The 25,749-nt window shown below is 35.4% G+C and overlaps 1 protein-coding gene across 6 annotated transcripts; it reads left to right on the top strand.

Moving 5' to 3' along the window:
* The first annotated feature begins 67 nt into the window (after nucleotides 1-67).
* RSRC2 (arginine and serine rich coiled-coil 2) lies at nucleotides 68-19,774 on the top strand. 6 transcript variants are annotated; one of them, XM_056821834.1, is made up of 11 exons: nucleotides 90-239; nucleotides 1,390-1,540; nucleotides 5,908-6,064; nucleotides 7,080-7,123; nucleotides 9,590-9,802; nucleotides 10,633-10,806; nucleotides 11,737-11,859; nucleotides 15,151-15,230; nucleotides 16,784-17,016; nucleotides 17,330-17,419; nucleotides 18,516-19,774. In XM_056821834.1, exons 3-11 carry the CDS (start codon nucleotides 5,984-5,986, stop codon nucleotides 18,693-18,695), a joined length of 1,218 nt encoding a protein of 405 aa, XP_056677812.1. In that variant the 5' UTR covers nucleotides 90-239; nucleotides 1,390-1,540; nucleotides 5,908-5,983; the 3' UTR covers nucleotides 18,696-19,774. The 6 variants fall into 6 exon arrangements, with proteins under 6 accessions (XP_007489955.1, XP_007489956.1, XP_016287909.1 ...); XM_007489893.3 differs by lacking the exon at nucleotides 1,390-1,540 and having other exon boundaries at nucleotides 68-239; nucleotides 9,612-9,802; XM_007489894.3 differs by lacking the exon at nucleotides 1,390-1,540 and having other exon boundaries at nucleotides 82-239; nucleotides 9,612-9,802; nucleotides 16,787-17,016.
* Nucleotides 19,775-25,749: the final 5,975 nt, after the last annotated feature.

The following is a 25,749-nucleotide window of genomic DNA, read 5'->3' as shown; positions in this document are numbered from 1 at the left end:
AGAATGACCAATCGCTGCGCAAGTTGCGTTGCCGTAGTAACTCTTGTCCCACCCCCTACTTCGTCCCGCCCCCAGGATGCTTTGCGGCGCCCCAGGCCCCAGCCCCTTTGTGCCATCCGGGTCTCTGGCGCGAGCGGCTTAGTCAGTCAGCGGCGAAGCTTTGGCGGCGGCGGCGGGTACTGGTGAGAGCGGCGGGTGGAGGCGCGGCCCCAGCGGCCAGGATTCTGTGAAACATGGCGGTAAGTTGTGAATCCTAGAGCAGGAACCAACCCGGGGAAAGGGAAAGGAAAAGCCGCTCCGCCAGAAGGGGAGGCCTGGCTGCCGCGAGAAGGAGTGCGCGTCCGTGGGTTTGGACAAAATGGCGCTGCGGTCTCCTCCAGGCCCCGCCATCATGGCTGCCCGCCGGAGGGTGGGGGAGGCGAGGCGGTGCCGGGCGAGCTGGAAGGGAGGGGGGGTGCCGCTGGGAGTGCGTGCTTCCAGAACTTTCCCGGCGGCACCTCGCGGCCCCTGGGCTGGTCCGGCAGGAATAGCTTGATGCTGCTCGGCCCTCTGGGTGGGGGTGGGGAGAAGGTGATGGTGCAGCCAAAGGAGGAAGACGGGAAACGAGAGCGCAGGGGCTCCCTCGGCCTTTTTTTCTTCAGGGGAAGGGGGTAGGGAGGGAGGCGGTGTCTACTAGGAAATGGGGGAAGAAAGAAGTAAGCTGGGCCTAGACAGCCCCCCTGGCTGCTGCTGTTACTGCCGTCCACACATGAAAGCGCCCTGGGGAACCCATCCTGACCAGCGTTTGTTTTGTGCGTGTGTCTGGATCAGAGCCAGGTAAACTTGGCCGAAGGGAGTTGGGGAGGCGCAGGTGTCCCTGATAGAAGCCATAGATATGACCTGGAGGGGACCCTCCAGGTCCCCTCTCATTTTCCTAGGATTTACATACAGCTGAAATCGACTTTTTTTTTTTTTGAAAGGTCATCCAGATCAGGCCCTTCATTTTCCGGGGATTACAAATTTTCCACTTTTGAAAGGGCTTTTTTCCTTCCCCACTCCAAAGCTCTTTTCATAAGATATTTAATTTCCACCTTGAGGGGCTTTTAAAAGATCATCTTTTCCAAGTCCTTTTCATAGGATCATAGATTTAGAACTGGAAAGGATTTTAGAGGTTGTCCAGTCCAGTCCCCCCATTAAGAAGCCATTGAGTCTGAGCCCATTATTTTCATATATATTTGCAGGTGGAAGGAACTTTAAAGGTCATTTAGTACCCTCATTTTCATAGGATAATAGTTTTTATATCTGGTGGGGGCCTTGGAGGCCATCCAATCTGATCCCCTTTTCATAAGCTGAAGATTTACAGCTAGAAGGGACCTTAAATTCTAGTCCCACTCCCTCTCGTTTTTACAGATGAAGAATGAGGCCTAAGGCAGGTTCATGGACTTGCTCAAAGACCACATAAGTAAGCAGCTGATGATACAAGATTCGAACTCCAGTTGTCTGAATCCAAGGCTCTTAACATTATACCCTGCTGTTCTTTCTAAGATCCGAATTGTGAAAGGTAGATAGATATTGTGCCTCTTATCAGGGTCTGCCCCATATATGTGGCTAGATTTGAATCTGTAAGTCTGAAAGACTTCAGTGTTATTTTGTACAATTTCTTTTAAGACTCTCTTTATCTTAATCTCCTAATTAAATTGATCTTGTCCTTCCTTATTTTAAGTACTGTACTCTAGTTACCTTCCTTGAACAACAAGCTTGTATTGTTCATAGGACTCTACAGACTGATGGGTGTGATTACATAATTTCTGTTAGTCTTCTGACAAAGTTTGAGCTTTTTGCATTCCTTTCTGCTGACAGGTATGGGGGGGAATCTCTTCTGTGAAATTTTTTTGGAATAATATCTTTTTGAAGATCTTCTCCCCACCCCCAGTAATCTTAAGAGTATATAAACACTGTGCCTGGCACATAGTATGTATTTATATGCTTTTCAAGTTAATGCATATATACTGTTAAGAAAATCTATTATTGCCTTGATTCCTTCTGGCATTAAGCTATTCTCCTTTCTAGCTGTAGTCTTAAAATAGTTTTTTAGAATATTAGGAGTTTTAAGTATTGATTACACTAGCTATATGTGATCAGGAAGTTAGAATCACATTTTCAAATGGCAATTTGTTGCCTCTTTTTTTTCTCAAAAATGAATACATAAGTAAGTGTGTAAAAATAACTAGCTGAAACATCTCTTGGAACTAGATTTTGTTTCAGTGAACTGTCTTTCGTTCTTAGAACTATGGAACAAAATGTTAATCTGTCAAATATCTAAATATCCAAGTAAACTTTTTCCTGGTTTATTCCTTATAAATATACTATAACGGTATTTCCAGTGAATAAGACCATGAGCCTGACAATGTGTGTTCTGCTAAAATGACATCAAGCAACAACAATCTTTCAATTAAAAGTTTTGTATGAGATTTCATACTCCAAATAAGAAATTGTTGATGCTTTTTCTCAGTAGTTTTCAAGCTAAGGGAATTTATCTTTCTACATTAACAAGTTTCTGTTAACTTGATGTACCTGTAATTAACTTTTATTTTCTATCCCAGAAGTCACAGTAACCAGTTCATGGTTCCTACTTAATTATTAACTGATGATGTTTTATATTCTTTTTTTTATCAGCTAATGGTTTTCTTTTCTCTATAGGATAAGTAAATGCCAATAACTCTAAAGGCTTTGGGGCAAGGCATGTGACAATTCTGGTAATTAACCCTAGCTCCAAAGGTGTTTTTCCCCCATCTGTTCAGCAGGCAGTGGTTGGGTTGATTTGGGATGGACAAAAAAATTTTTTTTTTTTTTACATATAAGGAAACTTGAGACCCAGGTAGGTTAAGTGACTTGCCCAAGATCACAAGGGTAGGTTCCTGATGAATTGGGTTTTGAACTCATATCAGGATGATCAAGCTCAGTCATTTATTAAATGACTACTCTGTCTTGCAAGGAAGGTGTTTTGCTGCCTCTTGATGATATAGATTCCTCAGCTTGATATTAAAGCTCTTTGCATTCTGATTCCAATTTACCTTTCCAGATTTTTTTTTCCTCTCTCTTCTGCTAATTACTCCCCCTATCTTCCTCCACTCCCATCTGGTTGTATATTCCTTGAAGCAAGGAACATTGTTTTTCCTTTTTTCTCCAGCCTACTGCCTAGGCACCTTGAAACACCCCATTCCTCAATGACTATCAATTTAATTTGGAGATAAAACATACATCTAGGTAATAATAGATATTCTAAAGTAATAAATTGCACAGATGAAGTTGAATATGGACAAACTAGGGAGGATCATCAAATAAGTAAACTTGTTCCTGTCAGAGTCAGGCAGCTAAGGTTTTTAATTAAGATTTTGAGTGGAACCTGTTGCTGAACCAAGTTCCTGACTTTCAAACCCTACATTAGTGTTGTCACTCAAATAGAAAATAGAGGTCACTGAGCTGTTCATAAGGATCTCTGAGAGCTGCATATTAACCTAGAAAACCACATGGTAATATTACATATATTGTGGGTGGATCTTGTTTTTGTTGACGATTTTTGTATAACTATAATATTATGCAATATTATTTTAATCTGGGGTTTGACACCTTTGCCCTACATAATCTATCCCATTTTAGCTATCTAACTTCTTAACTTCTACTGCTTCTGAACCTAGTCCCATATGTCATCTTCCAGGTCCCATTGTACATGTGCACACAATCATTCCTTGCCATTTTTTATCCTTCTTATGGAGCTTTGCTAACATTTCACACCTTTACCATTTTATCTAAATTGTATTCCTTTTTCAAGCCAGCAGCTCATATTCTCTTTCCAACATAACATCTATGAAACCAAGTTCCAAGTTTAAAGCCTAATGTACTTGGGGCACATTTTTTAAAATGTTCTTTAAGGAGTAGCTGGGTGGCTTAGTGGATTGAGAGCCAGGCCTAGAGACAGGAGGTCTTGGATTCAAATGTGGCCTCAGATACTTCCTAGCTGGGTGACCCTGGGCAAATCACTTAACCTTCATGCCTAGCCCTTACCACTCTTCTGCCTTGGAGCCAATACACAGTATTGATTCTAAGATGGAAAGGTAAGGGTTTGTTTTTTTGTTTGTTTAATGTTCTTTATTTAATTGAATTACCCAGTTTAGTATTCAATATGCTTGTTGATATTATGGACCTTCAGAGTTTTTGGTGAAAGCTATTTGGATTGATAACTTTAGAGGAAATTAATTCATATCACCTGGACAGAACCCATTCTATACAGCTTAGTTTTGTGGTGGATAGTTCAGGTTGGGCCTGACTGAAGTCAGAAAAATTCATCTTCCTGAGTTAAATTTGGCTTCACACAGTTAAGTAGCTGTGAGACCTTGGCCAAGTCACTTTGCCCTGTTTGTTTGCCTCAGGTTCCTCATATGTCAAATAAGCTGGAGAAAGAAGTGACAAACCATTCTAGGACCCCACCCCACCAAAAAAAAAAAATCACAGTCAGACATGACTAACAACAATTTTATGTTAATTTTGTAATAACTAGCATGATACATTTTTTTTATCTTAATTCACACCTGAGGAAAGCCAAAATTATACAGCAGTATTGGTACTGTTTGCATGAAAAAGTAGTTTAGAAATCTAAGTTCATTATCAATCAATATTGATTATACCCATAATAGGAAAGTTTTTAAAAAATTCTATTGGTAGACATTATTGTCTTCTCTTTAATCAGTGCTAAAAAATAGTCTTCAACTCCCCATGCTCATAACAATGGATTAATAAAACTAGAACTTTGTAAAACACATTCTGGATAAATCAACTAAATTAACATTTAAAAGCTGTAGAATAACCTATCTAATGGTCATACAAAGAAGAGAATTGGATAGTATATTGATGTTAAATTATATTAGTGACTCTTTAGATCTAGTCATTCAACTAGTTATAAATTCAGCTTTTTTGAAATTATATCAAATAATCATCAAATAAGGATTGATACTGAATTTATCACTTGTTGGTATAGGAAACTCCTCTCAAACTATATGATCACTGTCTTAGTAACTCAAGAATTACCTAAAATGCTTAGTTAAAATCTAAGTAAACTATATCTACAACATTTTCCTGACATATTTATTAATCTTGTTGCTTCCTTCCTAAAGGAGTTTCAGAGACTCCCTTTTCCTTCTAGGATAATGAAAGGAAAGCATTTACTAAGTGCTTAACGTGTTCCCAGCGTTGTGTTATGGATACAAATATTAAGGCAAAACATAGATATTCAGATACACATTATTGAGTCTAAGGTGGCAGGTAAGGGTTTTAAAAAATATAAAACTGCCCTCAGAAAGCCTCTGATAGGGGAAAATAACAATAAAGTGGTAACCAAAGGAGAGTCTTGTTCTGCAACTTTTATAGTACTAGTTTCCTATAGCAATTATCAACTCTTAGGAGAGGGTAAGTGAATGATCTTAATCAATATAGCCAGTGTATCAAGAGTAGGAATTTGAACCCAGGTCTTGCTGCCTTTTGAGTCCTATTCACACTGATTTTTATAATTATACATATAACTACATTGGTCTAGATTTGTATGAATCAATAGCAGGATCAGAACCTAAATAGCATAGTGGTAACTCCATATTAACACAAAATTAAACATTGTCTTTTTTTATTTCATTTAATTCAACACACATTAACAATGTGTGTATAGTTAGTCTATATCTTCCTTCCTCCTCACCCCAAAAAAGAGTCAATCACTTCCTCTCAGGGACCTTTTATTGGAAGAAAGCCTTTTCTGATCTGCTTGCTACTTGGAATCAAAACATCCCTTGGATATATGTTTTTTGTAACTAAGCTAGAATGAATGTTTATTTTAAATAAGATGAAAAACTTTACAGTAATCATTGTTCCCTAAATATTTAGGCTAGTGACACAGAACGAGATGGAATAGCCACAGAAAAGTCATCTCCAGATAGAGATAAAAAAAAGGAGCAGTCAGATGCCTCTGTTTCTCCTAGAGCATCAAAACATCATTATTCAAGATCACGATCAAGGTCAAGAGAAAGAAAACGAAAATCAGGTATGAATATTCTAAAGAGTTCACAGTATTTACTATATTCTGTATAGACTTCATATAAATTATTCTGATATTTGATTATTATTTGTTATTTTCATCAACTTGACCAAAAGTTAAAAATGCAGGCATTTTTCATATTTCCTGGCTCAGATCTATATGGTGTAAGCACCCTTTTTTTTTTTTTAAGGTAAGTTTTTATAACTTACCTTAACCCAGAAGTAGTACTGCTATGTGCTCCTCCCCAGATTTTCTATCTCCTTGGAAGTATTCTGTTTTGAAAGTGCTAATTGATCATTAGTTGTGCCATACAATATTACTTATGAGACTATAAATAATACCTACATGGGGAGAATGGTGATTTGTGGAGAAATAGTTAATTAATAACCTAAATCAAAAATACTTTGATATTATTTTAAGCCATAAATTGATACAGAGGATAGGAACTTACATATTAATACCTCAAATTTTAAAGTACAAAAACTTCTCTGGAATTGGCTTTTGATAGAAATTTTTGTCCAAAAGTGTAGATATCTTACTATGTGTTCTGTCTTTTCTCCATTATACTAAGTAGCTTCAGGCTGCTCTGATTTTTGAGATTGGGTTTTTTGTTTTGTTTTTCCTACCTAAAGCACTACTTTTAATTTCCTTCCTATAATCTGTGAACTAGAAAACTTAACACTTAGTCTTCTAAGAACTGTCTTTACAGTAAAATAGGAGAGGCTGGCATTTCTCAGTCAAAGTTATTCAAGACTCAAGAATTTGTGGCTTTTTAACTGATGAGAGCCTTTCAAAAAATTGGTTATGAGATTTAAATAGTTGAAATTGTCAGATAAACTAAAGTGTCTGTATAAAACCTGTATAGATAATAGTAAATAGGTAAACAAGTTAAAACCTCAGTCTTTGGAAAGTGATCTATAACAAGGACCTCTATAGAATTTGTTTTAATGCTTAATAAAATATTTCAAGACTATTTTACTAAACACTTGCTTGAATTAGTGATTTTTTTTTCCTCCCACAGATAATGAAGGAAGAAAACACAGAAGCCGGAGCAGAAGCAAAGAGGTAATTAACACTTTGTAGAGTATAGGTAATTTTAAAATACTTTTAAAATATCTGGTAGAAATGTTTGTGTGAAATATATGACCATGATATGGTAAGTACCCAAAACTTTGAAAATTTGGAAGGTTAATTGGGTTATGGAGTATCATAGAAAAGCATGATTTGGATTCATCATTTTAACAAGAAGATAGTTGTTTATGGGAAAAATACATTCAAAACCTTAATTTAAATTTGTTGTGAAACTTTTCACAATGAAAATTTTCATATGAAGAAATATAATTGATTCTTTAGGGCTATCACACAGAGCTTCCATTAACCTGAGGTCCCGAGTCTTCTGATGCCTTAACACTGCTCAGGACTTTAAGTAACAACCATCTACCTAGGGATACATTCATTTTGTTTTATTTTTTGGAAAGAAAACCAAGAGGCCTCTTTTCTCAATTAGTTCAGTTTTTCTAATAGTTGTATTGAACTTGAAAAGACTGCTACAGGGTCACAAAAGTCAGTGAGGGGCAGCTGGAAATGTGACAGTAGCAGCAAAGCTTGAGGAAAAAGGCAAGGGGAAATGAGAAGAGGCAGCAGCTGTGGTACAGAGGAGATAAATGGCTCACCCACCAGAGAAGACGTGGATAGGGCCAACCAGGAACAGCAGAAGTAGCAGCCAGAAAGGGAGGAGGAGTCCTTTGGGGGCTGGGTGAAGGGACTCCTAAAGCTAAATGTGGGGCAGGGACTTCACCTCCTCCCCTAATGGAAGCTCTGTTAAAAATTTTAATTTAGGAGAGTTTTTGTGAAAATGACTATTTTGTTTAGCTCACATGATAACATTTCTATAATAAATCATACTCAGCGTGCTAATGCGCGAAGAGACTGAACTGAAGACGCTGCAGACTCAGATAGCAAAATTATAAGCCTACTTCATGATAAGGTAACTATTAGTCATTCAAACTCCTATTTCCCTTAATTAAATATATCTTAAATCAGTTAAGGGTTTTGATGGGTTTTTTTTATTAGTAATAAAGTAATATGTATGAAAAACTGAAACTGAAAATTGACCCTCATTTTGAAAAGCCTTTCTAATTTGCCATTATACTGCAGAGTCTTAAAAAAATCTTAAATGTTATTTTAGTGGGGAATTGGCAGTAAAAGTAAAATACACATGTCACAGATTCTAACTTCTATAAAATTAACTATTCTATGATCATTTTCATAAACTACAACATGCATGTTTAGATAGTGACACTGTCCAAAGTATTTTAGAGGGAAAATGCCAAGTGCAAAGAAATACATTATTGCATGTATTTTACTGCATGGGGTGACACTCTAATATGATGGGAAGCAAATGGAACTGGGTTAGGAGACCTGGGTTCTAGCCCCAGCCCTGACACTAATTGTGTGAATTTGGATAAATCACAGTGTCTTAGATCTGTTCCCTCATCTGCTAAATGTGGGGTTGGACTCAGGCATCTTGAAAAATGCATTCCAACTCATTTTTTGAAATACATGATTTTAAACTTGAATAACAGCTGGATCAGAAAGGCAAATCTAGATATATCTGTCCCAAGGGGAGTAGAGAATGATATGTAACCTTTCTTATATGGTATGAGTGCTGATAAATCTATAGTTTTAGATGAATCTATGACGATATTCAAATTATATAGGGTGGTTTGGTTTTATTTTTTGTACTGGAGAAAATGATATTATGGCATTGGGATCAATTGTGTTATTCCTATCTTGAATTCTAGTACCCTTTTAAAAATAAAAGTGCTTGCCATTTTTTACCCTAGGTACCTGTACCAAAATAAAAATCCCAAACCTGTCTGCATATATCAAGAAGAAAAATGACTACTACACAATTTAAACTCCAATGAAAAACATTGGAGACAGTCAGAACTGACCTTACAGAATACTTTGACACTATAGCTATAAAAGGAAGAAAATGTTATCTACTTAAAATAATTGAAGGGTACCAAAAAATATTTAATAAGCTAAGTCTTCTCTAGAATAGTCATCTATTTGAAACTGCATTTTCTAATGCATTTCCTAGTTTTCCAAGTGTCTCTAATCAACTATTGTTTATTAACACAATTCAATGGCACTGTGTACTTTAGTCCTTAAAGATCCATACATTTATAAGTGATATGTACATCTGGGGTGTATCTAAATAGTTGGTTGTATTCATTTGGATAAATTTATACATCTATGTTTTATTAGACCTGGGGTGAAATTGAAATTGTTTTCACTTTGCTACTGAAAAAAAAAATGAAGGGAGGTTACTACTACACTTGGGAGGGTAGGGGGAGATTTGTAAAAAGGGTGGGAACTAGTAATATACACTTGCAACATTGGGTGATTGAACATAGATTATTATTGACTGAGCCACACTCCTAAGGTTACTAATGTTGCATCACAACATATTTTTGTCTTCTGATACCCATACTAACTCTCTTTGTTGCACTATTTTCCTGAAAGAACCAACTTCTTCTTAAAACAGGCAAGAAGACATGAATCCAAAGACAAGTCCTCCAAGAAACATAAATCCGAGGACCATAATGACAAAGAACATTCTTCTGATAAGGGAAGAGAGAGACTAAATTCATCTGAAAACGGTGAGGACAGACACAAGCGCAAAGAACGGAAGTCATCAAGAGGCAGAAGTCATTCAAGATCTAGATCTCGTGAAAGGTAAACTGTGTTTTATGTTATATAGTCAGATTATAGGGTGCTAGTTGAATAATTTCTTCTAAAGTGTTTGGGACTTTTAAATACACATTAACCACATGAGCCCCAAACTATTTCCTGTCTCTTTCCAGAGCTATTAGGTTAAAAAATATTTGTGAAAATTCCAGACGTGGTTAATAGTTTTAGAGAATGGAACCTTATGGCACTAAGGATTTGAGAATGGTCAATAAAAAATATTGTAGGAGAGGGATCCCTTGGTGCCGTAGCATTACTTAGCAGTTAAATAACACATCTTTTTACTGGATGGAATGCAATAATTAATAGTAAAAAAGCAAGTGCCTATTTTGTGTGAGATACTTGAAAGTTTTTCTTTCAGTAGAGAAATATTCGGCCAAATTTTTAGAATTTTTAAAGCTAAATATTGCTTCATGAACATAGAAGACATTTAAAGACATGTTCAAAATTTTCTTTGTGTTTTAGAGGAATCTAGAAGCCACGTCACCACTTAGATTTTCTAAAGGCATAAGCATTATAAATTTAGAAAGTGCTCAAAGCCTTGTTTCTTGTTCATTTATGATTTTTAAAATGTCAGCGTCTCAGAATTTTATAGTGTTTCAGTATGAGGCAACATAATACATAGACTAAATGGCATCCCAAAAATTTGTAAGTGGCTTTTGGAGAACAAGAAGTATTAAAATGTTCTTAAATTTTATAGGTTACATTGCTATGAAATTGGATTGTATTTTCTCTCCCTTTAGTAATAGCATATACTTTTTTTTAACTACTTGTAACTTAAAGATAAGTAAAAATATTCTTTGTATTTGTGGTTTCAGGCGTCATCGTAGTAGAAGCAGAGAACGGAAAAAGTCGAGGTCAAGGAGTAGGGACCGGAAGAAGTCACGGTCCAGGAGCAGGGAGAGGAAGCGTCGGATTAGGTCTCGGTCAAGGTCAAGGTCAAGACATAGGCATAGAACCAGAAGTAGAAGTAGAACCAGGAGCAGAAGCCGGTATGTGTTCATATATATATTTAGTTTAGATCCTAGAAATGAGATTTTTGTTTCCTTGTGGGTAGGTTGGACATAGATGATTTCTAACGTCCTTTTCAAGTCTAAATACCATATTCTAGAAATGAGCAAGTCCTTTTGATTGTAGACATAGTAGACATTGTGGATGTGTATTATATAATATTGTTATATCACAAAATATGGGTTTTGTTTTGGGGGTTTGTTTGGTTTTTTTCCTAAATTATGAGTTAAACTTGTGTTTTGGAGAAGTGGGTTTGGTTACAAGGTATGTAAGAAGTATCAAAGTAGCTAACAAGCAATTTGTAGTTTTAAAAAATCCTGAATCCTTGCTATGCTACTTAATCTTGGTATAGCCTTGGGCAAGTCACTTCAACATTCTGGACCCTGGTATCCTCATCTATAAAGTTGGGAGATTGTTCAAGATTTCTTCCAGCTCTGATGCTAGAATCTAAAGAAAAAGGGCCAGTTTTTAATCTTTTTGTCTAATGCTACTACTTAGTTGTTAACACTGATTATCAGTTTTTAGATGAGAAGATTGGCTATGTTTTGGGGTGTTGATTGTTTTTTTTTTTATAAAGTTTTCTATGAGTTCCAAGGATTTGTATTGTTCTCAATAGCTGTCCAAGTTCCTAAAATGAATTCTTAAAAGAAAGTTTATATAATATATATATATATAATAAATATATTCTAAAGAAAAAAAACACCAATTATTAATCTCATCAGATTTTTATGAGGAAATGAAGTTCCATTTGTATTTTATGTTGCTGTAAAACTATATGAAACAAATAATTGGTGAAAAAATTTTTATTTTCAAATAAATGTTAAACATAAAACCTCTAATGTTTTCTGATTCTTATATATAGTACATCAATAAATTAGCACTTGATAAGACTCCTAAATCAATAATTACAGGGAAAGAAAGAAGAGAATTGAAAAACCACGAAGATTTAGCCGAAGTTTAAGTAGGACTCCCAGTCCACCTCCTTTTAGAGGACGAAACACAGCAATGGATGCACAAGAAGCATTAGCTAGAAGGTAAGCTTATTGCCTTTCATCATTTATCTTTTTCTTAACTTCGCTTGACATCTAAAAAAGATGAGGGGTTGCTCCTATTGAATCATGGGAATCAAAAAGTTAAAATACAATAGATTCCATTAGTAATTGTTTTAAAATATTGTGGCCTTTTGCAATACAGAAAGTTATAATTTCATTAACTTTTACCTCATAGCATAGATTCACTTATTTGCAAAGCTATGAAGATTGGAGTAGTTGCAACAAATAGCTCCTTCCCTTTTTCTGCCTCTTCTTAATTTCCTAGGATGTTTTTATTTCTTTCATTTTTGTTTTGTGTTGGTTTGGTTTTGTTCTTTTTGGTTTTTGGTTTTTTTTTCCCTGAAGGATCTAAAAGTCTCAAGAGTTAGGATTGAGTGTACAATGGGCCTTAAATTCTTGAAACTATTTTCACTTACTAGACAAGAATATTTACTTTTTTGATTATAAACTACACTTCACATTTCTGCTTAAGGATTTAAAATAAAATACCTACACTAATGCTTGACCTTTGTTTAGAATTCCCTGAAATGTGATGTTAACTTTTGAAGGAGGGAATAATTGATATAGTTATATGCTATGTCAATAAATAGAAAAACCATTTTGTGAATTTGCCCTTTTATTTTAATAAGACCCTGTTAAACAGGGAAAGGTTTATATTTTCGTAGATTTTATTACCTGATTATGTGTGGTTCTTGGGACAACACACAAGGGAGAGATCTCAATCATATCTACAAAGATAAGTCTTTACAAAAAGACTTACGTGCAAAGGCAGGAGAAAAATCACTGCACTTCATATTTGCTATTTTTCCCATATTCTGCGAATTCTACACTAGCTTTTGTTGTTTTTTCTTTTTAAAATTAAGTTTCTATTTTTTTCCCATTGCAAAAATACAGTTATCACAATGTTACCTGATGTACTGCTGCCCTGTGAACCCAGCCTGGCAGAAACTGTCTCCAGCTGAACAGCAGCAGCAGCAAAGGTGTGAGCTCACCCCTTCCTCATTCCATTCACCTTAGTGAATGGTGTTGATTTCAAAACTTGCAATGGCCATTTTAATGCAAGTAGTATCATTTATTAAGCAGTTACTCATCCTTTATATTTGATTTTTTTTCTTATTGAAATTCAAAGCAAGAGAATAAGTGAGTATTTGTTATCAAACCCATAAATGAATGAGTCAGATGGCAAAAGGTGATGCTCTCAAAATGTGAGAATTTTCTTAGCTTTTCTGTGTTTAAATTTATAGTGAATGTTACATAAATGCAGATGTGGATTTTTTTTTTCAAAACCTACCAGTTTACAATTTATTCCTACACTATCTATACTTATATTTTTCACTTGCAGATTCTATTGGGATTTGAGGCTAAGGTCACACTGGTAGTTCACAATTCTTTGCCCATTTTTTGTGACTTTACCAATTCTTCATCTTCAGGGTATGATCAGTTAAGCCATTCAGTGGTTCTTGAACTTGGAAAAGATAACTTAGTTAACGAAAAATGAGTACAGTATAGGAAATCCAGAAAAATAAGGATAAAATGTATCTTGGTAATAAAGTATTTAAACAGCTTTGCAAATAGTTTCCCATACATTTGTTAAATTATAACATTTTCACTGCCCCCACTCCCTGAAGCTCATAAAAGTGATGGATGTTATCTTGCATTTGCTCAGAAAGGTTAAAATCATACTGATTTTATGTAAACCTCTCAACAACTTACAGAGCAAATACAAGCTGCCTATTCAACTGAATCAGACAGTAATTTTTGCCAGCCTACTGCCATAGCATATTTCAGGTAGGTGGGCCTGTTAACTTACAGCACTGAACTCTTTATTCCTTTTTTTTTTTTAATTCCATTTCAAAAACTGAAAGTGAAGTGCTAGGAACCAGATATTTCCTTCTGCCTGTGTAAATAGCCTGTAGTTCTCTTACTCAATTTGGCCCTGAACAAGGAATTCTTTCCTTGCAAAACTGCATTCTAGAAGTGCAAAACCCCTACCCCCCGGGGGGGAGTAGGTAATCTTATTTTTTCCTTCCTCTTCATGCAACTTTACTTATAGAAACCCTCTTGAAGCTTGAATTTTTGGAAAATTATTGTGGTTTCTCTAGGAAAACATAAAAAAAACATTCAGATTTTTGTGGACTATATAAATACTTAAGTAAGTAGAGAAGGGAGGAATTGTCCTGTCCTTTTGTTTTCTGTTCCAGAACTGATTTCACGGGTTCAGAGAATGCACTCCATTGATATATAGAAGCAACTAGTCTGGGACTTAGATATATGCTTTCTATAATAAATACTTGAATCAAGAATAGCATAGATATTTTAAATTATATTTCTGTGAATTTTTCAGATGTTTTTGCCTTCTGAATATTTTAGGCTATTAATAAACTTTCAGTCAAGCCTTGTATTAAGTGAACCATGAGTTAATCTTCTGTATTTGACTAAAGGGTCTTGGAACATTTATCTAGTCTAGTCCCCCAATTTTATAGAAAATTTAGACTCAGAAAGTTGAAACAACTTGACTAATCTCACAATAAATGAGTGGCAGATGGAGGGCTCAAACCTAGGGCTCCTCAGTTCCTAGGTGCAGTGGTCTTTAGACCACATGTTTACCATAAATTAAAAGCAATCAAATGAAATAACTGAAACAAGTTCACTTTTTGAAAATCTTCACAAGAGTAACAGAGCCACTTGCATTAAGATGAATTTGGGAATTGTGACATTTGTTATTTCATTGTATTAATTTGCAAGGCTGTGATAAATGCTTAAAAGAGTATTCAGATACAAAATGGTGAGGAGTTAAATTTTTCTTTTTATGAAACTGTGTCTACTTCCCCTGAAAAACATTCAGAAAATTCTGAAATCAACATTGTTTTCTACTTGCCAGATTTTAACTGTTTCTGAATGTTGACAAGTGAGTTTTATTTTTAAGGTTTGACTTCTTTATAAGACTGCCAGTATGTGAAAAGTTAAAGCCACCATATATAAAACTATCCCAGTTTAAAAAAAAAAATGGGTCTTAAAATAGTTTTATCTCTAACATGGACATTAGCACAGAATCTATTACCAGAGAGATTTCCCTTTAAAGTAGAAAAGATAGTTGTTAAATATTCTAAGACCCATTGAAATAAATTCTAAAGGAAATTTAAGAATGGGCATATTTAAATCATTTGTTTATTTTCTCTAAAAATTAAAAGAAAACAATGTGTGATTTAATATCTTATTTAGGAGTTCTTTTAAGTATTTTGTAATTTTTTTTTTTCTGTTCTCAATCAATAGGTTGGAAAGAGCAAAGAAATTGCAAGAACAGAGAGAGAAAGAAATGGTTGAAAAACAGAAACAACAAGAAATAGTCGCAGGTATCTTTTTTCATAAATTGGTGATTTAGCCAGAATTTTTATAAGTAACCATTATAACTATTCAGACTTACTGAAGTTAAAAGACTCTTTAAAGTCCATGTGTTTGAATTTTGGCTCTGCCTATGTGATCTTTAGTAAAGTCACTCTTATCTTCAAGTTCCTCAAGTAAAAGTGAATTAAGATTGACTACATGTTCTCTAATGTTCCAACTTTGAGTCTATGATCCTGAGACTGACTATATTTGTCTTAATGTCATTTCATATTTCTTTCCATTGATTTGTTATAGCTAAGTTACTTATGTATGTTCTACTTGTAGTTTGCAAACCTGCCCTAGGTCAGGTAATATGAACTTAATTAACTCACCTGAACTATTGCAGTATTCCCCTACCTGGTCTTACTTTCTCGACTCTGCTTATGGCTCCCACTGCTGCATTTTATTTACATGAATTCTAGTCATTTCACTTACCCACTCAAAAGAATCTACAATAGCTTCCTATCCTTCTCCAGTCCATACAAGATACTCACACAACAAACACTTTGTTTCACAGACTGCTTTCTAAATAAATTTACCTTATCTAAAGCCCTACATTTTGAAGGTTCACTGCCTTTTTTGCTCATGTTGGTACATATGTCTGAAATACTGCCTGCCCTGATAGCTATTCTGTTTTAAAGGCTGTCCTCGAATCCCACTTATTCCATGAAACTTTTCCTGATCCATTCAAGTATACGTATTCTCTCCTTTTAACTTTCACATGCCTAGCTATCTTATATTATCTGCTACTGTCACACTTTTCTCCTTTATATGTCATAACACCCCTGACTGAAATTGAAGCTAACTTTGATTTAAATATTTAATGATCCATCATTTAATGGCCAGTCACCATTGTCAGTCATGTTTAATGATTGGAGTTGTGGATTTTTGTCTTGAATTACAAGAAGCATCCTAATTAATTTCCCTTCATTCATTTACAACATTTATAGTCCCAAGAAAAGTCAGACAATAAACTTAAGCACTTACTACATACATGTCAAGCAAGCAATGAGATTATAGAAAATTGCAAAAGACAGTCCCTGCCCTCAAGGGATTCATATGGGTGGGGGGGGGGGGACTTAAATAAATAGAAGCTAAAGGTTGAGGAATACCTAGTTTGTAGCCATGATGAAGATATGCAGCTGGATGGAAAATGATATGTAAGATGTTCTTTGATGTTAACCCTCTACAGTCAGACAGGGGAAAGAGGTTTCAGGGCCAGTGGAGTGTCATGTAAATATGAGTTTCAGAGTTCATGTAGTCTTGCTTAAGATGAGTTACTGAAGACAGTGCTCCTATTGGAGACAAAAGTCCAGGAGATTAGTAGGTGAGAGATGATAAGATGACTGCACTCGAAACATAAGATTTGCTTCTGTGGCTATTTAAAGGTCATAAAAACTGACTGTTATGAATGAGCTCAAATTTTTAAGAATTTAACTTTTATTAACCTTCCAAGTTTTGAATTAAGTATTGCTCTGCTTGTAGGTAGTCTTATATCTTAATGTTTACATTTCTTTTTCAGCAGCTGCAGCTACTGGAGGATCTGTCCTCAATGTTGCTGCCCTTCTAGCATCTGGAACACAAGTAACTCCTCAGATAGCTATGGCAGCTCAGATGGCTGCACTACAGGCCAAAGCTTTGGCAGAAACGGGAATAGCTGTACCTAGCTATTATAATCCAGCAGCTGTGAATCCAATGAAATTTGCTGAACAGGAAAAGAAAAGGAAAATGCTTTGGCAAGGCAAAAAAGAAGGGGTAAGCTTCTTTACTTAATGGAGTCTCTTTTCTGACATTTAAAACAAAATTGGGGGGCAGGATGTTATCTCAAAAAATTACATGGGGCCTTACTTGTTTTAACTATTTACTAGACAATAGTTAATTATTAGCCATTTAGTAGCAGTTGAGTCTAGATTATGGGAAATTCGTGTCCAGCTCATTCTCATCAGAACCAAGCCTTAGAATGGGATTTTTTACACAGTGGTAGTGTATTTCCATGTTTTAAATTGTATCACAGACTTTAAATGACAGCTAAAGTTGAAAGTATGCATGTTTTAATGTCTCCTTATAGGATAAGTCACAGTCTGCTGAAATTTGGGAAAAATTGAATTTTGGGAACAAGGACCAAAATGTCAAATTCAGAAAATTAATGGGTATTAAGGTAAGCAGAATTGTTTGTGTGTGCTTATATAAGTTAAATTGGTTAAATTTTTTATTATCTTTATATTCAAAGTAACAGTTTTCATGTAACCCAGTATATGGTTTCATTTGTAATACTTATTGAGAATTCAGTGTGGAAATAGGCTCATATAAATCTGTTAGTTGTTTGCAAAATCCTAGTGCTCTTTGAAGCCTATAAACATTAATATTCACTATTATAGTTGACATGCTCTTGGTTTGAATTTTGCAGATTATTTTCTGTTGTTAGTTTATATATTCAGAGTTTTGAAGTAGGTTCTTTTTTGTTGAAATACAATAACAGACTTATAGGCCATTAGCATTAACCATAGATGAACCACAAAAAACCCAAAGGGAAATATATCTCCAGTAGTTGTAAATACATTGTCATAAGTTTGCACTTTTCTAAATATCAGTATGGGGATTACAGTGTACATTACATGTACAATTTGTAGATAGCTATTTTTTTTTCTTTTTTTAACCCCTACATTCCATCTTAGAATCACTACCGTGTAATGGTTTTAAGGCAAAACAGCAGTAAGATTGAACCCAGCACCTCACTTCTAGGCCTGGCTCTCAATCCTCTGAGCCACCTAGCTGTCCCCATGTAGATAGCTATTTCTATAGTAGAGAAATAGTGCAGTTTTCCCTTCCACATCTCAATTTTTCCCAAAACAGTTTGAACATATCCTGGGTTGGCAAAAGAAATACGAATTTTGGGACAGGGTGCAGAAGTGACACACAAAAGTACAAGAAAAGTTTAGAAATTCAAAAATGCAAACTAAACCCAGAATTTACAATAGGGTACTATATATACCTCATAAAGGGGGGGGGGGGATCAGACTTCTGATATGAATAGTAGAGGGCCAAAACATTTTATGCAGATTTCCCAGATCACATGGTGCTTTAACCCTAATCCCCCAAGGTGTGGGAGGGATAACTATTTCTAATGTAGGTCATTTAAGGATGTGTGTATACGATTCTGGGAAGAAAATTGACTAATTTTGTTGGCTTGTCAAAAAGTGTTTCCCAATAAAGTTTTGGAAACTTAAGTCTGAATAAATCTGTTTGATTTCCAGAGTGAGGATGAAGCTGGTTGTAGTTCAGTTGATGAAGAAAGTTATAAAACTCTGAAGCAACAGGAAGAAGTATTTAGAAATCTGGATGCCCAGTATGAGATGGCAAGATCACAAACCCACACACAAAGAGGAATGGGATTGGGCTTCACATCTTCGATGCGGGGAATGGATGCAGTTTGAAAAAACATGATTTTAAAGTTTGGGACTTTGTGAAATTCTTGTTCTGATGTCAGGTCCTTGTTCACCAAACGGCTAGCATTCTAGCTTGCATGGGTGTTGCATTGACTTTAATTTATTGAAAAATACAATTTTTTTTGTAAATATCAGATCAGTGATACTGGTGTTAGTGTTGTAATCAGGTTAAACCCACTTCCATTAAACTTGACAGAACTATAGAAGGACAATATTTTTTAGTTAACAAGTTCTACTTTTCAAACAAATGTAAAGCTGCAGGTGGGGTAAAATCTCATACATGGATATTTCGTGTCCACTGTCTTGTGTACTTTTGTACTTAACCTTGTACAGTTATTTTCATCTCTTGAAACATGAAAGAAATGTTGTGTAGATGTTCTTTAGAAGATCTGGCCATTGGGCACATAGTCCAGCACAAAAAGCTGGATGGTGATGATAATAAAAGATGTTTTTCTCAAAATTGGTGTTACTTTAAGTTCCCTGAAATCCTTGTTTGAATTGGTTTCTTTTATGGTTGCTACAGCATTTTGGTATAGTTTCTAAAATAAAGACCACTGGGAATTCCCTTTAATAAAATAGAACTATGCTGTAGCAAATACCATAATGAGGAAAAATGGAGGGTGGAGACAGCAAAAGCTGAATTGAAAACTAACTTTCTCTGAAACAGTACTGTTCTTTGCTGCTGGGGGGGGATGGGGATGTACAGTATTTGTTAAATACTCTGTTATTCAGGTAATAAATAGATTAATGCATTAAGGGTATAAGCACTTTTGTTACAATAAAGTGCCTTAGAACAGAACAGTGTTATGTATGCACTTTGATTGATCAGCCTGAGTTTGGGCCGCTTCACCTCTGAGGTATCTATCCAACCTTGCAAACTAGGTGCATTATTAAAGACATACAACTCTTGAAAACTGCTTTGTCGCTAAATGGAATCAGGCATAACTCTGGAGTTTGTGATTTTGTATTGTTTGTTAGATTGGCAGAACATCACTGTAAAAGGATCCAAGTAACATGGCCATGGTTTTTGTGTTTTTTTTTATTTCTATTAAATCCAGTTCCTTATGCTTTTTCTCTCGTTACTGCCTGAAAGAAATCAATTAGGTGCACCTTTACAAAATAGATTCCAAAAATGTTGCCTATGATGCTAGTTTATATATGTGTTTGAATCCCATTTTCCTGTTGCCTTTTATGACATTAAAGATGGCTTCCTTCAGAAAAAATATTAGCTAAAGAATGGTAATAAAATCACACAATGCAGCAAAAAGAAAAAATGGTGTTTTTCTGGTAAAGTAATGGAACCCCTTGGTGATAAGATGACAGGTGCAATAATATATTTAAGGGGAGCAATTTCAATAAGTAGAATGCATTTTAGAGTTTCAAAATAAGTTCATATACATTACTAGCTCCTCTGACAACTATTTGTTGATAATGTGCTAGATGGTGACTTTAACAATTGGTATGAGGAAAAAAAACACTTGAAATAATTTTAAAGGAATAGTGAGAACACATTCAATATTTTGAGGTCCTGAAATTTTCATTTCTCTAAAAATTCTTATAATAATAGACACATACCATGATTAAGGACTCAACCCTCAAAAATGAACTTGACCCAGTAATAAGATTTCATTCCAAGTCTTCTGATTAGAATAAAGTGCCTTTATTACCCCTTATGTCAAAAGACAATTTTAGACATGCTTAGGGAAAAGAGCAAACATGACAAATTAGTTTCACATTCTCAGACCATGTAGCTAAGTATGGGAAAATGGGAACCAAAAAAGCTGTGCCAAATGAGAGCTTAATATGTGGCATATTTAGATTATATATATATATATATATATATATATGTATATATATATATGTATATATATATATATATACACTATTCTACTTAAAGCTTCCTCTGTACAATCTGAGTACTTAATGAGTTAAATTTTAATTCTATGGTAGTTGGAAAGAATCTTGAGTTTTTGTTAATGTCTTTTTTTATTGTATAATTGAGGAAAAAAGTAAGAAAATTTTTAAGAAAAAATCAAATGGATGAAGAAAGCACTTGTGCCACCTGGCAGTTTGTTCAGGCTCTATACCCATCTCTTGTAAATAGTATAGTAAATTGGTTTCATAATTTAAAACAGACTGCAAATTTTTCATTAGCATTAGCTGTGCCCTGCTTTGAAACCCCAATTTTTTATCACCAGTATTAATAATGGTTGTAGGAGTTACGAATTTGTTAATGAAGCCCATTATGCTAAGTGCTGGGAATAAAAAGGGGGAAATGCATGTTTCCTACTCTAGCACATATTCTAATGAGACAATATGCAGACAACCACATATGTAAGATGGAACTGGGAGGCAATTTCAGAGGGCAGACACTGGAAAGGCTAAGGAAGCAATTTAGCAAAATGTAGAATTTACTGAGTAGAAAAAGGCAAAGATGTGGTAAAGTATTCCAAGGAAAACGGTGAAAATAAAGACCAAAAATTTAAATGCCATGTGAAGGGTTTTATAATTAATCTAATAGATTATGAAGAGCCACTAAGAATCATGGCACTGTGGTCTCAAAAGTCAAAATTTAAGATTCCCTAAATGGCAAAGAGAAAACGATGATTAATTATGGCATACTAGCAACAATGTCATTTGAACAGTCAATGAATTAGTAATATGCCAAAAGTGAGGAAAATGGAAAACAATTTGGAACTATACCTCAAAATTACTTAATTGTGTAAATACTTTGACTCAACTATGTCATTGCTAGGCCTTTGCAGTAAAGAGGAAAAGTATATTAGGTATATATACAAAAATATGTAAAACAGCTCCTTTTACAGTAACCCAGTAATTGGAAACTAAAGGGGTAGCCTATTGAAGAATGGCATGTATTATTGTAGCAAAAGAAATTATGGAATGTACAGTATCAGGAAACTGGGAAAGCCTCTATGAAGTTATTCAAACCCAGCAAGACTAGTAGAACAAGTCATACAATGACAACAGGGAGAAAAGGAAATGGCAAACCACTCCAGTATCTTTACCAAGAAAACCCCAAATGGCATCAGGAAGAGTAGGACACAACTGAATATTATAGACTAATACAGAAGATTTTAGAATGGTCAACAGGGGGAAGCTTGGTAGCTCAGTGGATTAAGAGCCAGTCCTAGAGATGGGAGGTCCTGGGTTCAAATTGGCCTCAGTCACTTCCCAGCTGTGTGACCCTGGGCAAGTCACTTAACACCCCCATTGCCTAGCCCTCACCACTCTTCTGCCTTGGAACCAATATACAGTATTGATTCCAAGACGGAAGGCAAAGGTTTAAAAAAAAAATAGAATGATCAACAAATGATAAACCATGAATCTAAAAGAATGAAGATGAAACACCACTCACCTGACAAGTAATTTAAAACAGATATTTTCAGATATGGCCAATTTGGAGATTTATTTTGCTGTTCTGTGGAGCTATGGATTGAGAACTCTGTTTGTTGACTCAATTAGGGGGAGAGGCAGGAAAATGAAAGGGACAGATTAATTTTTTCAAAAGATATTTGTGCTAAGATGCATCCATTTCAATATGTTTTATTGCTATGCTGTAGTGGTGTTCTGAATTAAAACAGGCACTGAGCCACACTGCCAAAGAAAAGTAATGAAAATACACAGCGTCTGGTTATTTTAAAATGGCATTTGTATGGTGAATATTTAAATATGTTTTATCTGTTCAGGATTTAAAGCAGACATTTGTATTAATGCTTTCAATTTTAAGGCATGGGTAACAAAATTTAAGGGTTGGTTTTTTTAAGTGAGGAAAAATGGACCATTAAGTGTTGGACTGGGTCCACTACAATTATGTCACAATCTCAATTCAGCCCTCCCTGGAGCAAGGCAATCCTTTTTATACTTCTCTAATCAATTCATTATTTCACTTACCACAACTATTTTTCCAAACCGTTTCATCTCTATAATATTCCTATAATTGTTCCTCGATCCAACACTCATGTGAGGACTTTACCTCATTTCTTTGAACAAAATTAGCCATTTGCCAAGGGTTCCCTCTTCTTCCTCCTGTTCATTTCACGTTATTCAGATGATTACTGCATTTTCTCATCTACCTGTGTTTCACATGAAGAGGTGGCCATTCCTTTTGCCAAGCCAAACTCTTTTATATGCACAGAAGATCCCTTTCTATCCCTTCTCCAACAGCTTGTGCCAACCCTTTCATTCCTACTATCTTATTAATTTTCTTGATGCCTGATGTAGTCATTAGCTTTCACTTGCATAATTTACTTTTTAAGGTATTTTCCCAAGTGAGCTTTTATATATTTTTTCTATTTGTACATATTTTTCTATTTTCTACTTTCTAAGAAATTATTTTCATCAGTGAAGTTTTATGCCTTTTTTTATTTGACCAATTTCTGTTTTTTGAGGCATTTTCTGAGTATTTTTTGTTTTTCCCAAGCTTTTGTCTTTTAATATTTTTTTGCATCATTTTCATTTCTTTTCCTTGTTTCTCCTCAGCCACCCTTATTTTATTTTTAAAATCTTTTGTTAGCTCTTCCAAAAATTCTTATTCTCCTCCCCTCCCCAACCCCAATGGCAAGCAATCCAGTATAGATTTTACATGTTTTATAGTGTAAAACATCCGTTAAGTTTTCAGTGAAAACATTTCCCAACTTTGGGACTTCTACATCATGCCTCCTCAGGAACCTCATCATCTTGCAAGATCAAAGAAACCTTAGTATTCATACATGATCAGTATCCTCTGACCTAATTGAAGGGCAAAGAGCTTCTCCTCAAACCTCCATTTAAGGAGGGTACCCAGCTAGCCATCTCTAAATTTCCTATCATGCTACACTTCACTGGGTTGTTTCATTATGTCCCTAACTTTCTTTACCCTATTCTTCAGCTTTCTTTTATGTTGTCTTCATTAAAATGTAAGTTCCTTGAGGGCAGGGACAAATTTTCACACATTTACTCCAGTTTTTAACACAATGCCTTGCCCATAATAGATAAAATATATTTATTAACTGACTGACATGCAGAAAAAAATTCTTTGGTTCATCCCAGGAGCCAAGTGAGAACTTGGATTACTCCCATCTTCACAATGACCTCCAAAATCATAAATAGGTTTTGGACTAATTTTTCCAATTGTAAATATACTATGTTGTAGAATGTCAGCTTCTTGAGGTCAGGGACTATTTTATTTCTCTCTTTTATTTCTAGCTTTGGATCCCAAGTTCCCAGCAACGTGCTTATATGTAGTCCAAAAAAAAAAAAATCATCTAGTCTTGTTTTGGTAAACCTATGGCACATGTGTCAGAGGGGGCTGCTCCCTTTCCCCTCTCCACTGTATCTGAGGACATTTCTCATATCACCCCCCTCTCTGCCCAGCCGTAATTTTTGGTCATGAAATTCAGGTAATTTGATAAATCTTAATTTTTTTCTTCTCAGTCTGCTTTTTAGGTAAGTTGTTTATGCTATGAGATACCTTACATTTTCTTCTTTTGCAGTCTATAACTTTGCTTTATTATTTTATCATGGAGTCATTGGCTTCTGTATGATCCATTCTAATTTTCAGAGAATTGGTTGTTTGAGCAAAGTTTTATACCTCTTCTGGTAAACTGTCAATTCATCCTCTCTTCCATAATTCTCATTTCTTTTCCAATTTTTCCTTCTAGTGAGCTCACTGCATTGACAAAAACTTTTAACTTTTATTTAAAACTTGCTTCATCTCTTCCAAACTTCCTAATTGAATTTTTGCCTTCATTGCACTTTTCTTTGAGGTTTTGCTTGTAATGTTTTGGAGTATTCTCTTCTGGGTTTCTGTCTTAAGGATCTGTCAGTTTTTTATGGTGAGACTTCATTTGTTCATTCTTCCAGCCTTCTTCCTCACTTGACTTGAGGTTAGGACTAGGCTCTGTGCATTTCCATTGGGAAGGTCTGGACTGTTGCTTTCTTGGGATACAAAATATTATCCTCAGGCCGAGAATCTGGATGCTTTCAGTGCTCCTAAAGTGATATGATTCAAAATAAAGGCTAATTTTTATCCCACTGATTAGAGCTCTACAAGCTCTTGACTTGGGTTTGAATCTAAGCAACAGCTGACAGTTGCTGAACTCTATCAACAAGTTGGGGAGCTCTGCTGTTCAGTAACAAAACTGCAGACTCTCCTTGGTTCTGGAATTCCTGCCCTCCTCCTATACGGCCCATGGCCTGTGCTAGAGGAGGTAGGTGTGGGACAGATCCCCATCTGTCTTATCTAAATCTATGACCCAGAACTCTAGGTAACTAAGCTGTTCTGTTGGTACTTGTCCCTGTTGTTCCCTTGAAGGGGCTAAGATTTCCTCCTTTACATAGCTTCTCAAACTGGAATGCTCCCCATAGTTGGTGGATTCTACACCATGTTATCCCCAGACAAAGAGCTGTTATCTCATGCAGGTCTAGGCTGGAAAAATGAGAACATGACTTTGCCTGGGATTTCCCCATCTGATGTGTTTTCTAAAATTCTTTGGAGGAATTGAAGAAGAAAAGGGAGCTCACAATACTACTTTCTGCTAGTGGAAAGATGACCACTTCTCTCCTATGTGAAGAGACCTACATGCTATTTCACAGGGTTGTTATATTTAGTTTTGCTCCTCTGCTTTTTTTCTTCATTCTTTTTTGGAAGTGATGATTTTCTGGGAGGGTATGGGGAAAATACTGGGAAATAAAGGGGATCTAAAAAAGCCACATTAATAAAATTTCAAAATAAAGCAGTTGTTGCCATTTCAAGCAAAAAATAAAACAGGGAAAAATACTAAATAACAAAACTTGCTTTACATAAAATTAAAAAAAAAACAATAACCTTACCTTCTATCTTAGAATTGATCCTAAGAATTGTTTCAAAGGCAATTGAAAAAGAGCTAGGCAATGGGGGTTAAGTGACTTGACCAGGGTCACACAGCTGGGAAGTCTCTGAGGCCATATTTGAACGTAGGGCCTCTGATCTCCAAGCCTGGCTCTTCCACTCTCCCAAGCTGCCCCCTATATTTACATTTAAATCAAGAGATTCTTAACTTGT

This window comes from Monodelphis domestica, chromosome 3 (assembly GCF_027887165.1).
Source record: "Monodelphis domestica isolate mMonDom1 chromosome 3, mMonDom1.pri, whole genome shotgun sequence".
Lineage (NCBI taxonomy): Eukaryota > Metazoa > Chordata > Mammalia > Didelphimorphia > Didelphidae > Monodelphis > Monodelphis domestica.
This window is presented reverse-complemented; position numbering and strand designations above follow the sequence as displayed.